Source organism: Triticum aestivum, chromosome 2D (assembly GCF_018294505.1).
Source record: "Triticum aestivum cultivar Chinese Spring chromosome 2D, IWGSC CS RefSeq v2.1, whole genome shotgun sequence".
In the NCBI taxonomy this organism is placed as follows: Eukaryota; Viridiplantae; Streptophyta; class Magnoliopsida; order Poales; family Poaceae; genus Triticum; species Triticum aestivum.
The window spans coordinates 194383161-194396616 of record NC_057799.1 but is presented as its reverse complement, the minus strand read 5'-3'; the positions used below and the strand labels follow the sequence as shown (position 1 = coordinate 194396616).

Below are 13456 nucleotides of genomic sequence, written 5' to 3'. Positions count from 1 at the left end.
GGTCGCCGCCAAGGAGAAGGACGAGGAGTGGCGGTGCATCCGCGAGGAGCAGAGGGCGAAGTACATCGACCTCTGCAGCTCCGGCGAGGAGGATTGAGCTCCTCCACGGCGTCGTCCATGGCCGCGAGCTCGCCGCCGTGAGATCCCCACCCCTCTAGTACTAGTATTGAGGTAGTATGTAGTATGAACTAATGTTTGTAGTGTTTGATCATGTAAAATCTATGTAGTACGTGATGAACTACTCGCGTCCACGAGATGCAATTTCTCCCGCGAAACTGTTTTTTTCAAATTATGCAGTTTCAGATACGGTTTCTGTTCGGCCACGCTAGTTTTCGATCTTTGTGAAACTGCAAACGCGTTTTGCGGGTCGAGATTTTGCGGGGTCTGCTAGAGTTGCTCTAATAGAGATAACAGAGTAAACCGATGCCGCACTAAGAGATACTGATAGCAAAGTCTGGCTCAACGTCATGCATGACATGGAGTATTGAGGAATCACATGTCACATGATCATATAGCACGTGATCGAAAACCAACTAGGAGTAGTATATAGTACCCCAGTAGTACTGTGAAAAGTCTAGCTGCCATTTATCAGTGGTCACCACTACTCGCTGGTAGGAGTACTACACCAGTCGGCGGTCGGCATGGAGGAGGAGCTGACGCTGGTGGGGTACTGGTCGAGCCCGTTCGCGTTGCGCGCGCGCTTCGCCCTCAACCTCAAGGGCCTCCCCTACGCGTACGTGGAGGAGGTGGGCCTCTTCGACGGCAAGAGCCCGCTCCTCCTCGCCTCCAACCCCGTGCACAAGAGGGTGCCGGTGCTCATCCACAACGGCAAGCCCGTCCCCGAGTCGCAGCTCATCGTGCAGTACGTCGACGAGGCTTTCCCGGCCAGCTCCCCGCGCCTCCTCCCTCCCGACCCGCACGAGCGCGCCGTCGCTCGCTTCTGGGCCTCCTACGTCGACGGCGAGCTGCTCAGCGCGTGGCTGCCCGTCTACGGCGGACGCACCGGCGAGGAGAGGGCAGAGGCGGCGGGGCGGGTCGGCGCCGCCCTGGAGACGCTGGAGCGAGCGTTCGGGGAGTGCTCCAAGGGGAAGGGCTTCTTCGGCGGGGACACGGTGGGGCTCGTGGACGTCGTGCTCGGCGGCTTCGTCGGGTGGCTGCAGACGTCCGAGGCCATGTGCGGCGTGAGGCTGCTCGACGCCGCCGCGACGCCGCTGCTGGCGGCCTGGGCGGAGCGGTTTCGCGCGCTCGACGGCGTCAAGGAGGTGATGCCGGATGCGCAGAGGCTGCTCGAGTACAACCTGATGAGGCGAGCTCGCCTCGGGCTGCCGCCGACCTCGCCGCCGCCGCCGCTACAGCACCAATAGATAGATTTATACTATAAAATAATGCTAGAATCAGGGCTGGCTAATACACCACGTGCAAATAGCCTGTACCAATAACTGAGCATGTATGCTTACACTGTGTATGTATTTCTACCTTCTGTGAATTTTTTGTGAATACCGTTTGCCCCTAATGGTGTGTACATGAGATTATCTGCTGTAACAACATAACAATTGGCTCTCATGTTAGCAACTCTTCATCATGTAGTGAGTTTGATCTCAATCCAGCAATTATGCACTATCGTGCTCTATCAAAGAAAAGGCAGCCGCTGGTTTTGCTGAATAATACTCAAGCTTGAATGACGGCAAAAGAAAACGAAGTGCCGGTGAGTCATGTTATAAATAGCCCCATATCTTTATATTCTTAGAAGATGCCTTATACAGTACAAGGCATGAAATCAGCTTGGAGAATAGGGTCCCTACGAAGAGGGTTGGACAATATGCTGACATAATGTGTGAATAATAAGCACTAATCAGTCATTTGTCAAGTCAGCATATAGCACCTAAATTACTCACTGCTTAGAGTGGAAATTATACAAACCGAGGGGAAACTGCCAGTGGAAATATATGCGACCGGCATAAAACATGTACTCCCGAAATCATCTAGATACAGTGAAGAAAATCATCTCATCTTGAAAGGAGAAGACCACATATAATAAACAACATGACTGCAAAAATCCTCTGTTACATACATCTAGATACAGTGCTCCAAATATCCTCCGTTATCCCAGTGGCAGCATAATACGTGAAACTGAACATCATAAGTACAAAATCAAAAGGAAACTCTATTGACACCAAATATCGGTTTCAAAGTGGTGACTGAGATTTCATAATCCACAAGGGACCTTTCGATAATTCCAAACAAGCTACATATCCTCGATGTCTTGCTCAGATGATGTGGGGCGACCTTCATACCCCAATTTTGCTCCTAAGCTTCCCGTGATAACGCTGAATTTCAGTCTTATCTCCCTCATCATGCCTTGAAGCTGCTCATCCTCTGGATCAGACAAAGGATAGTTGCTCACAAGTGCAGCTAGTTGCTCCATGTATTTCCTCACCCGAGCTGAGAATGCATCTTGATCAAGGCGAATTACTGACATCCACACATCCAAGCAGCCCTGATAGAATCCCAGTTCTTCGCCAGCCTGGAAACCATTCTTTAAGCCAACCTGCCTTGCCTCTTCCTTTCCAGATACCAGGCCATCATCATACCCATTTGTATAACCCTCTTGATAATGTGTCTCATCTAAGGCTAATGTTGGTTCAAGAAAATCCATGGTACGAATCAAAGTCTAATATCGTCGAACAATATTCAGTTTGCAGAAAGATGTAATTCCAAGAAACCTGCTACATCAACAAAATAAAGGTTGCAGCAGTAAGTAGCTATAAGTAGCTATATGAGTACATGTTCAAGGTAAAGAGAAGAAACTCATGATTGCAAGGAACATTATAGATCAAGGGAAATCAAACTTTTGCTAAAATATAACCTAAATTGTTGTTGCAGATTGAATGATTGATTAAAGCTCAAAATCAAAGTACTTCAAAACATTACACACGAAAAGTGAAAGTAGTCCTAAATTCCATCTCCATTCTTCCTTGGCACAGACAGGGATTAGGGGAGTTATCCTTCCTCTGTCTAATACGACTTTGACACAAAGAGATGCATTTTATTTGGTTCTGATAATAACTAAGGCTCTATATCCTGCAGGTTATACGATACTAATGGCTATGGGCCACAAATAAAAACAGCAAAGACTAAATTCTACAGTCACTCCATATCATAATTCGTTCATCAGAGATCCCTCTTGTTAGATTAACCTATCGATTTATATGGCCTCAAAACAAAATGCGTTTTCCAAAAGTTCCTATTTCATCAGCATCATGATTATTGGGACGCAGCACTCCTACCTCAGAGTCTTAGTTAGTAACAATCATGTATCCCATGTTTGGCAAAAGTGGGGATGCCCATAATCAAAATCTGGTTACTATATCGATCAAAATAGTATAAGACGCCAAAACCTAGGTCCCCAATCTTATATCATCAGAAGGAAGGATTTCCTCCAAATTGATTTTCTTTCTTTCTATAAACCGTCTTACAGTTCAATGAACACACAAATCCCTACAGTCCAAACTTGAACAGAGCTTCCATGGTCAATTTCATCGGTACAGCAGTGCGTACGCCTAATCCAAAAGGGGGAGGAAGTAGGGGGAGCGAGAGCGACTGCCGAGGGGCCGCAGCCGGCAGACTGACGGCGAAGATCAGAGAAGCATCGTGGTACAATTATTTGGAAGAGAAATCAGAGGAGGGAGTTCACCGCACCTTCGTCTTGCGACAGCCAGCCGCTCCGCCTCCGCTGCCGCACAAGGGTTTGGGTTTCAGAAGAAATCAGGTTTCTTTCCTTCTTAAAATATCCTGCAGGGACCTGTTTGTAATGAGGTTATTTGCCAGGGGTAAACTGTAAACAACCTGCGCGCCGCTCGGGCCCTCCTTCGTCTTCCTCTTGACCACTTGACCGCTCTTTCTCCCTTGGCCATGTTGAGCTAGGGTTTAGTCTTGTAGTACTAGATACAGGGTTTAGGATCCGGGAGGAGCCCGGCTCCCCTCCCAAACCGCTCTCATGTCGTCTTCCTCCCAAGTAAGTCACCCCATCCTTACCTTCTCCGGCTCTCTCTGTCCGCGCCCGCGCGAATCCTGGTCGGACTGTTATTGTGATTGAACCGTGACCGGAAACGGATCGAACTGCCTTGTAATCAGATTTTTCCTGCGCATTGGGGTGGAATGGGTTCCAGTTGTGCATTTCGCGTGCCTGGTGTGTGCATTCTGTTCATGTGGCATGTTGGTTCTGTGTGTAGGTAAGGGTTGGGACTCTGGTTCCCTTTGTTGAAGGCAAATCTGGGTCACCGAGTGCGTCGTCGCTGCCAATGCCAAGCATTCCCATCTTCAAGGGCTCCAATGTCGTCGGGAGGAGTAATTTGGTGGCTGTTGACAAGAGGGTCAGCCGCAAGCATTTGAGCCTGCGCGCCTTGCCTGATGGCTCTCTCGAAGTCGTTGTGGTGAGTACTCCTATGTAAGAAGGATAGCGGATGATTCCGCCATGTGATTTGTGTCCTGATTGCTTTTGATTGGAAAAATTAGCTGTTGTAGTCTGATGCTGATGCGTTTGCAGGAGGGGCCAAATCCCATTGTTGTCCGATCAGAGGGTCAGAGAAGAAAAGTTTGTGCTCAGCAGAGAGCCAAGATTATGCACGATGATGTCCTGGAGCTGATTCCCGGTGAATATTTTATGAAGTATGTGAATATGAGTGATGAGCGTAAAAGTTCCACATCAGTCGAATCACATGACTTAAAGAAAGGGAAGAGGCATAGCGAGGAAGATAGTGTAGTTGCAAAGAGAAATCGACAAGTTATGGAAGATGAGGCTTTGGCAAGAACATCGCAGGTTAGTTAGCTGCAAAGAAAAACTTATGTCTCGATGATCTTTATGAAATTTCGTTTGGGTGATTTCTTACAGTTTTAACTAGTGTCTGATAGTGCAGACTAGAAAGAAGGAACTTCTCAATGCTTACATAATCTTACAGCGCAAGCTAAAACAAATTAAGCTAGGACTAGGTCTACATGCAGACGGGTTCTTACCTTATATAGCTGCAGATTACCTGACAACATGAAGGTAGTGATTCTTAATCTGTTGTTTGTGTTTGCTCAATGAGTCTCTACTTTTTACCTTTTCTTTTGCTGTGATTTGGATCATCATGTTGAGTTTCAGAAAAACAATTTACACAATGTGTGGTAATCTTCATATTAATAAAGATATACCAATACCAGCCACAGAAATCACTCATGTCATTCAGCTGCTTTACTCATGTAAAGGAAAATAAAATGATGCCTTAATCCATAGTGTGGAATAAATATTACCCCCTCCGATCCATATTACTTGTCGCTCAAACGGATGTATCTAGCACTGAATACATCCAGATAAATCCATTTGAGCGACAAGTAACATGGATCGGAGGGAGTAGTATTTATTTACTCAACATCGAAACCATAATTCATTCAAGAATCTGAGTGTTATGTTGTGGAGATTCAGGCTGTCTCTGACACAACATGTATAGGTGGATGTCGTATCCATGTATATTACTCCCTCCGATCCAAATTACTTGTCGCTCAAATGAATGTATCTAGCACTGAAATATGTCTAGATACATCCATTTGAGCGACAAGTAATATGGATCAGAGGGAGTACTATTTTGCTTTCTTTTTCACTGAATATGCTTCTGTTCTCTGCTGCTATTGTTACTGTTCTTTAGATTTGCAAGTTCATGAGAAATCTCTTGATAGGAAGATAGACAATAGTTTAGCTATCCATGTACATAAAAATACCACATATTATTTTGCATGTCCTTAAAATGTCGATGAATTGCAATTGCATATGTAGGGTAATGATGCTGGTATAAAAACTCTCCTTTGTGCACTTCATGAACACAATTTCCATGTTCCAGTACTTACCATGGAAGGGAAAGTGAAAACATATGAAATAAGTCAAGTTTTTTTTAGCTTAAAGGTGTTTTTTTGCTATGTACCATATGTGAGTGATTAATATTTCTGCAAATACATGTGGTGCAAAAGAGTGCCAAGTGGAGTTTGATTTTCATGCAAACATTCATGTTGACCACATCGTTGAACTCTAATCAGGAAAGCTTTGCAGAAGAGAGTACATCTGTTACTGAGGTAGTAAGTTCACTTGATAGTGCTGGTTCTTCCGAGAGAAACAAAGAGAGAACACATTCTGTCGGCCCTTTGAAAGATGTACTTCCGTTGACTTTTCGACTCATGCGTGTCCAAGGTCTTCCATCATGGACTAACACTTCAACAGTTACCATTCCGGATGTCATACAGGTATTGCTCATTCCATATGACCACTTTAGTTGAAGTTGTACGAGTGATCAATTTTTTTTAGCATGCTGTATCACAATATTGTTTAACATATGAGCTTTTTAATGAAATTGTGAAAATGTTGCGTAAGAGTTAATTCCTTGACCTATTATAAACATGTGTTGACGTTCTGGATATAATTTAGTGAACCTTTCTTCCATGTTATTTTACAGAAACAAAAAGAACTCGAATTAGCATTGTTTATCATTTTCACATTATATTTCTGCATTGTCAGATTTGATTGATAAGTATGCTAGTAGTTCTTACATGATCAGTGAATTATCAGGGTGAAGTGCTTCTTGCTGTACTCTCAAATTATATGGTGGACATGGATTGGTTGCTTACTGGTAAGCAATTTATTATGAAAGTAAAGTTGTTTATGTTTATGTTATGGTAACTAATTTTTGTCAAACCTAAAGTTTTTTATTAGAAGGCTGTCGCCACTTGGTACATTCGGAACATTAAACGGTGAATCAAATTATGCCCTGTGGCATCTTATATTATTTCGCTATACTGTATGTGCATAATTACATTATTGCAACTCATTAGATTTTTTGGATATCATATTTCTATTTCACCACTTAAGTTTAATGTATTATTCTTCCTTATCTACATTATTTTGTAATAATGTAATCAGATATTACATGTTGCAGCATGTCCAAGTCTAAGGAAAGTTCCACATGTCCTAGTTCTGCATGGAGAAGATGGTGCTTCATTGGAGCGCTTGAAGGTGGCAAAATTGCTTAAACAATCCATTATCTTGTTTATTTAGTTTTCTCATTGCATATTCATTCTTTTGTGACAGAAAACGAAGCCTGCAAATTGGATCCTTCACAAGCCCCCGCTCCCAATATCATTTGGAACACATCATTCGAAGGCCATGCTGCTTGTATATCCTCAAGGGATTCGTGTTGTTGTTCACACTGCAAATTTGATACATGTTGACTGGAATAACAAAAGTCAGGGATTATGGACGCAAGATTTTCCATGGAAGAAAGCAAATGATACGAGTACAAATATTGGTTTTGAGAATGACCTGGTTGATTATCTCAGGGCACTTAAGGTAGCAGGGTATTCTCTCTTTGCTTCTAGAATATATAATCAACTGTTGCTACAATTCACTAGCTGTGTTTAATAAAATAGTTGTTATTCTCCAGTGTATTTAAATTTAAAATTTATTATCAACATTTTGAAGAAAAAAATATCAGTCACTTGAGCTTACCTGAAGAAGAATGAACTAAATAACTATGTGCAGCTTCTAAAAAGTTATACATTCACAAAGGATACTAGAAACTTGTGTTTTTATGTAGTGATGCACTACTACAATAGAATAAATGTAAAATTATTAGTTTAGCAATTATAGTGTAACTAAAATACTGTTGAATGGCGAATATGCACTTCAACGTTTAGTCAGATAAAGGTCTAGGAATCGATGATAAGATAATAGATGGTTCTTATCATATCTCTTGCCAGATAAGTGAACCATGTATGACATACGTCGTAAGATTCAATGCAAAATATCATAAATAAATTAAAAGGATTTTCTACAGATCATGAAACATGATCTGGTTTTCCGTGGAATTTTCTTCTGTAAAAAGTTCTATACTGTTATCTTATCAATTCTGGGAACTACCTGGCTTTCACAAGCCTTATCTGATAGTTCATCTTGAAACTGCCTAGCTTTTAGTGATCTAAACGATCTTATATTTCTTTACAGAGGGAGTACTCTTTTATTACTTTCTTTCCATGGAAGTTAAAATTTGACCAATTCTATCGTCTGTGATTAGTTGTGAACTAAAATGTCCTCTTGATTACAATGCAGTGGCCTGAGTTCAGGGTAAATCTCCCAGTTGCCGGTGATGTCAACATCAATGCAGCATTCTTTCGGAAATTTGATTATAGTAGCTCAACGGTTGGTATATTTCTGTAATCTCACATATTCTTTAAGCTTTATGAGACATGCTGAATCACAAATATGTTTTTCTTCTCACATTATTGGTCTGACATAAAATGAAAAGGGAATGAAAAACAGACCATCATGCTTATCAAATGAACTTACCGTCTGGCTAGATGTAAGTTATTGACTCGGTGTGGCATGATTCTACTAACTCTAGCTTCACTTGATAAACCATGGCAATTTCTGAAACATGTAGCCATTAGCTCGAGATCATGTTAATCTGTGTGCAGAGTGAACCATATACTGCTTAATCTGAAAGTTTCCTGTTGTCCCAAATGAGTCACGAATTCTGTCATTTTGACCAGCTTTATTATGTTCATGCAAAATGACTGCATTTTTCTATTTGTTGTCCATTTTGAGATCCTGCGATTGGGCACCTTGTACCATTCTGGCAGTTGTTGAAATGAGTCTTAGCATGCATTTTGCTAGAGTGACTGCATTGCGTGTTAAAGGTGTGATATGTTGTTTTTTCTTCCTCCCTTGCATGTTTTGTTTTAAACTGAAATTGTAGGGGAGGCTCCGACAGTAATCCTTGCATGTTCAAGCACCCATTTCCTACGCAAAAGGCTTGTCGCTATTTAACCATGATTATGCGACTATGGTTTGTACTTTGTACTTAAATGTACAAACATGACTGGCCAGTTCAATTGCACCCAGGCCCCAGTGTGTTACTGTAAATTAGTCTCATCTAACTTTGCATCATTTGCAGGTCAGGTTGATCGGATCTGTTCCTGGTTATCATGTCGGTCCCAATATGAAAAAGTGGGGCCATATGAAGCTTAGGAGTGTTCTTGAAGAGTGCGTATTTGAAAAGCAGTTTTGCAAGTCACCACTTATTTATCAGGTACCTTTCATTTTCATCCATCTATCCATTTGTTAGGGCATGCAATTTTGCAAGTTGTGGTCAATAAACTTAATAACATTTTATCTTAAGAACTTAAATTGATTGCACTGATGGACAAAGAAGAACAACAGTATATTAGATTTTTATGATGTATTACAGAAGAGTGCAGGATGCATCCCTAGTTAATGTCTTCCACTCAGATATGGCATTCATATTTCTTTTGATTTGACTGAGAAAGTTATAATGCAATGTGTCATTGTTTATTTCTTATTTTGTTTGAACTTCTTGAAGATGCTTATCATTAATTTCTTCTTGCATGCAGTTTTCGTCCTTGGGGTCACTTGATGAGAAATGGATGAGTGAGTTTGCATGTTCGTTATCAGCTGGTAAAGCAGATGATGGATCACAGTTGGGTATTGGGAAACCACTGATTGTATGGCCAACAGTGGAGGATGTTAGGTGCTCAATAGAGGTATAAATTTGAGCTCTGTAAAAGCTTTACAGTTATACTTGCTGTGTCATCACAAAATTCATGATTCGTTTGTTAATGGCCCCTCGTTGCTTGTGCTTTCTTGACCTGTCTTAGACTTCAGAGCTTGGTAATAGGTTGTGACATACTAATAATCCATGAGATCAGTGCAGGCCCCAAAAGCATACAAACATATAAAATATGTGTGTTGACTTTTTAGATAAATGTTGGCAAGATCCATGATAAGAATTGAACTAGTCCTTTTTACTTGAATTCACCATCTTACCCTTTTTCTGTTTAATATTTCATTTTAGGGCTATGCAGCTGGCAGTTGCATTCCAAGTCCTCAAAAGAATGTTGAGAAAGATTTCTTGCGAAAATATTGGTCCAGGTGGAAAGCAGACCACGTAGGCCGTTGGTATGCTCTCCCTTTTCCTGCAGCTACCTGAAAAGCTATCATGTTGGTAAAATGAAATTTTACAGTGCTTTCTAATCTAGTACTCCCTCTGTACAATCTTATATTGTGGGACGGAGGGAGTAGGATATAACTCCCTCCGGTCGCAGTTTTGAACTACTTTTTATGGATCGGAGGTAGTACGCACCATTTAAGCCCATTCTATCTGCTGTGATCTACTGTACATTTCTCTAGTTTTAGGACAGCAGTACATCACGATGGGTAATGTAGCTAATCCTTTGTGTGTGGTTATTTATACCATGTGTCACAACAGGATTTGCTTGGGCTGTTTGGTTTTGCCTCATAGTATCCATGATTGGAAGGCTAGCAACTCGTCAGCACTTAGTGTTTTTTGGCCTTCATTTATGTGCTGTAGCATTAAATCATAGCAACTCGTCAGCAATTATAACACTGATATACTTGGTGTTTTTTAGCCTTCATTTATGTGCTGACAAAATATAGCATGTGAAATAAAGCTTTTTATTGATATATCCTGCAAAAGATTGGCATCCTCATACCCTTGGGATACTTCAGTGTTTCTTCTTTGGAACAAGTTCTTTTATTACTGACCCAAACTGATATTCTGATCTTGATTTTTTTTATCAGCCGTGCTATGCCGCACATAAAAACTTTTACTCGCTACAATGGTCAAAATATTGCGTAAGTATTTATAGCAAGTTATCTCCATTGATGACTCAATATCTGTAATATGTCACTTCATGATGCTTCACAGCACCGATGGTAATGGTAACAGTTTTTGTTGCATGACATTTGACTGAGCTAGATTCACCTTACAAAGGGCCAGTTCTTTTGGCTGCAGCTTCTCCAGAGCTGCCCACAGTAACTTGAAAAGCACTTATCTCCCTCTTCTCTCCTCTCTATTGGCTTCTACTTTAATACATTGACCGGGATGCCACATAACTAGCTAGCACAGCAACAAGATCCATAGGATAGGTGATTTGTATTGATTCTGAAAGTTGAGCCGGTTAAATAGCTGAAGTTGTAGGTTAATCCGGACTCTGTTAAAAGTAGAGGGGGCTAAAACGTTTTCCTTACCTAAAATCTCTCTATCCCCATCAGATGGTTTCTGCTTACCTCATCAAATTTAAGCAAAGCTGCTTGGGGAGCACTGCAGAAGAACAATACACAGCTGATGATACGATCATATGAGGTACCCAATTGTGGTGCTTGCTGCATTTGTATGATTTTCTGGATGCACTAGATTACAGAACTTTAGTAAGAAGCACTACACATCTGAAGCATTCAGTGTTAGTTGACTAATAGAGTAATTACTAGTCATCATGGGAACATGACTTTACCTTGTCATTTGGCCACTTTTCAGTTAGGTGTATTGTTCTTGCCCAAAACTCTCCAGTCTGTTCCACAATTTTCATGCACAGACAAGAGCCGCTCAAACCTGGTAACGACAAATCTTTCCTTATCATTCGAGTATTATGGCTATGCAAATATGTTCCTCCGATCATCCTTTATTCCTCTCACGTATACCCAGGATAAACTTGCCCTTGGTAAGAACATCAAGACCAAGCTGGTGACACTTTGCTGGAAAGGTGATGAAGAAAAGGATCCATCTGCAGAAGTTGTGAGATTGCCAGTGCCATATCAAATCCCTCCACAACTCTACGGCCCGGAAGGTTAGCCGATGTCATAATGATTGTCGTGCTTTTGTCCGTAAAACCTGAAATGTTGTTTTACTTTCAGATGTCCCATGGTCGTGGGATCGGAGGTACACGAAGAAGGATGTGTATGGTTCAGTCTGGCCACGCCATGGCTAGCTTAGCTGAGCTGCGTGCCGATGATTATTAAGCGTGTTCAGGTCCACAGGAACCTGGTGTATGTTGATTGATCACTGGTGGAATCATCGGTTATAGGACCTGATTGCTCGTGCACCCTGTTTCTAGGCCTCTCGCTCTCAGCCAACTGTGGGAGAAACCATAAGCAATGGAACGAACATTTGGTTGACAGAATTATTTGGAACGTTGGATATTTTGAGCTTATTGGAACGTGCACTGAAGTTATTTGCGGCTTTGCTGATGTGATGTTTATGCATCATCTTCCCGCAAAAAGAAAAATGTTTATGCATCGTCTTTGTTTGCATCTGTTCTACGCTGTGCTAAACGTCGTACTCGTACTCGACCATTATTAAATAAGGGGATGGCAACGCGTAGGTTGGACCTGAGGTTGGGTTTCACTGGTGATTGCCTTGCAAAGTTGCAATGCGTCCAACTGGATTCTTTCCTTTTTCGTTTGTTGAGCACGTTGTCCCATCGTGGAAGTAGTAGATGTCAAGGAGTGAGTATTAGTATTGGTTTAGGATCGAGTCTTTATTAGTCTATGTTTACTTTTCTTATACCTCAAGTCATGTGTAATATATATATGCCCCTTGGGCCTTTAATAAAGTTAAGTTGCTTCTCTAACATGGTATCAGAGCCTAGGTTTAGGTCCCTTCCGGCGCCGCAACTCGCCTAACGATTATTTTTTTCCGATCTTGCAACTCGCCTAACGATCATTTTTTTTCTGATCTTTTTCCCTTTGATCGATCTTTGATCGATCGAGTCCGTCAGACGATGGATGTCTCCTTCGACCCCGGTGGAACTCAGCCCAGCCGTTCCTGCATCAACTTGGCCCCGTTTGATCGATCGATGCACCGCTGGGCTTCTACACGCTCGTTGTTGGGCAGCACGGGCCGCCTCCTGGGACTCTCGACGGCTGTCTGTGTTCGTCCCTCCCAGATCAACGCCTCCCTCTACCAGGTCGTTGCCTGCCCCGGACAAGGACGCGGTGCCCTTCTCCATGATGTTGTCTTCGATCTATCGGTTGTTTTCCCCAGACCAGGAGAGGTTCCCGATCGAGGTTGCAGCTGTTGTCGTTCCGCCTCCAAGTGCGTCCCAGGCGAGTCTATTTCTGGAGCTGCTGCTGGCGTGCTGCTCTGAGTGCTCCTCTGTCTACTTCCGCTAGTTGGTGCTGCTGTTTTCAATTTGGCCTGATTCTATGTACGCGTACATCTGACCATGATTTGTTTGGTTACGTGGGCACACTTGATGAGCTGCTACTCTGCTGGTTTGATCCATCTTGATCCCTTACTCTAAAAAGAAGTCTAATGACACCCGACATCTTTTCTCTTCCTCGTTGTCCGTGATACTCGACGGTGGTCGTTTCGCCCACTTCGTCTAGCACATGCACCTTCCTTTGGTGTTGTGTGCTCTTCCGCTGCCATTGCATCTAGTCTACTATGTGTTTTCTAGTTTTCTTTGTTTTTCGCTGCATCTACCAAATCTATTGATATTTCGTGTTTCTCATGCCATGCGAGGCCACAATAGCTTTGTCCGTCAGCCTTTTTCTGGTCATTGTCCTCTCTATAGGATTTATGTGGCCTCTCTTTGCATTGTTGATCTAAACCTATTC

The 13456-nt window shown here is 42.3% G+C and overlaps 3 protein-coding genes across 6 annotated transcripts; 2 read left to right on the top strand and 1 right to left on the bottom strand.

Moving 5' to 3' along the window:
- Positions 1 to 582: 582 nt before the first annotated feature.
- Positions 583 to 1507, top strand: LOC123052522 (probable glutathione S-transferase GSTU6). Its single transcript, XM_044475732.1, has one exon. It carries the CDS (start codon positions 642 to 644, stop codon positions 1362 to 1364), a length of 723 nt encoding a protein of 240 aa, XP_044331667.1. The 5' UTR covers positions 583 to 641; the 3' UTR covers positions 1365 to 1507.
- Positions 1508 to 2011: 504 nt separating this feature from the next.
- LOC123052524 (protein LTO1 homolog) lies at positions 2012 to 3825 on the bottom strand. Its single transcript, XM_044475733.1, has 2 exons — positions 3700 to 3825; positions 2012 to 2723 (listed from the first exon to the last, which is right to left on the bottom strand). The coding sequence occupies exon 2, from the start codon at positions 2654 to 2656 to the stop codon at positions 2246 to 2248; it is 411 nt and encodes a 136-aa protein (XP_044331668.1). The 5' UTR covers positions 2657 to 2723; positions 3700 to 3825; the 3' UTR covers positions 2012 to 2245.
- Positions 3826 to 3829: 4 nt separating this feature from the next.
- On the top strand, positions 3830 to 12048 carry LOC123052521 (tyrosyl-DNA phosphodiesterase 1). Of its 4 annotated transcripts, none has more exons than XR_006424768.1 (16): positions 3830 to 4015; positions 4233 to 4433; positions 4547 to 4819; positions 6070 to 6273; positions 6596 to 6656; positions 6963 to 7039; positions 7115 to 7372; positions 8132 to 8221; positions 8976 to 9110; positions 9433 to 9582; positions 9894 to 9997; positions 10640 to 10693; positions 11114 to 11204; positions 11380 to 11453; positions 11544 to 11685; positions 11753 to 12048. XR_006424768.1 is itself a non-coding variant. In XM_044475731.1 (16 exons), exons 1-16 carry the CDS (start codon positions 3998 to 4000, stop codon positions 11824 to 11826), a joined length of 2010 nt encoding a protein of 669 aa, XP_044331666.1. In that variant the 5' UTR covers positions 3831 to 3997; the 3' UTR covers positions 11827 to 12048. The 4 variants fall into 4 exon arrangements, 1 of the variants encoding a protein (XP_044331666.1); XM_044475731.1 differs by having other exon boundaries at positions 3831 to 4015; positions 11376 to 11453; XR_006424769.1 differs by lacking the exon at positions 11753 to 12048 and having other exon boundaries at positions 11114 to 11269; positions 11376 to 11453; positions 11544 to 11609.
- The last annotated feature ends 1408 nt before the right edge of the window (positions 12049 to 13456 follow it).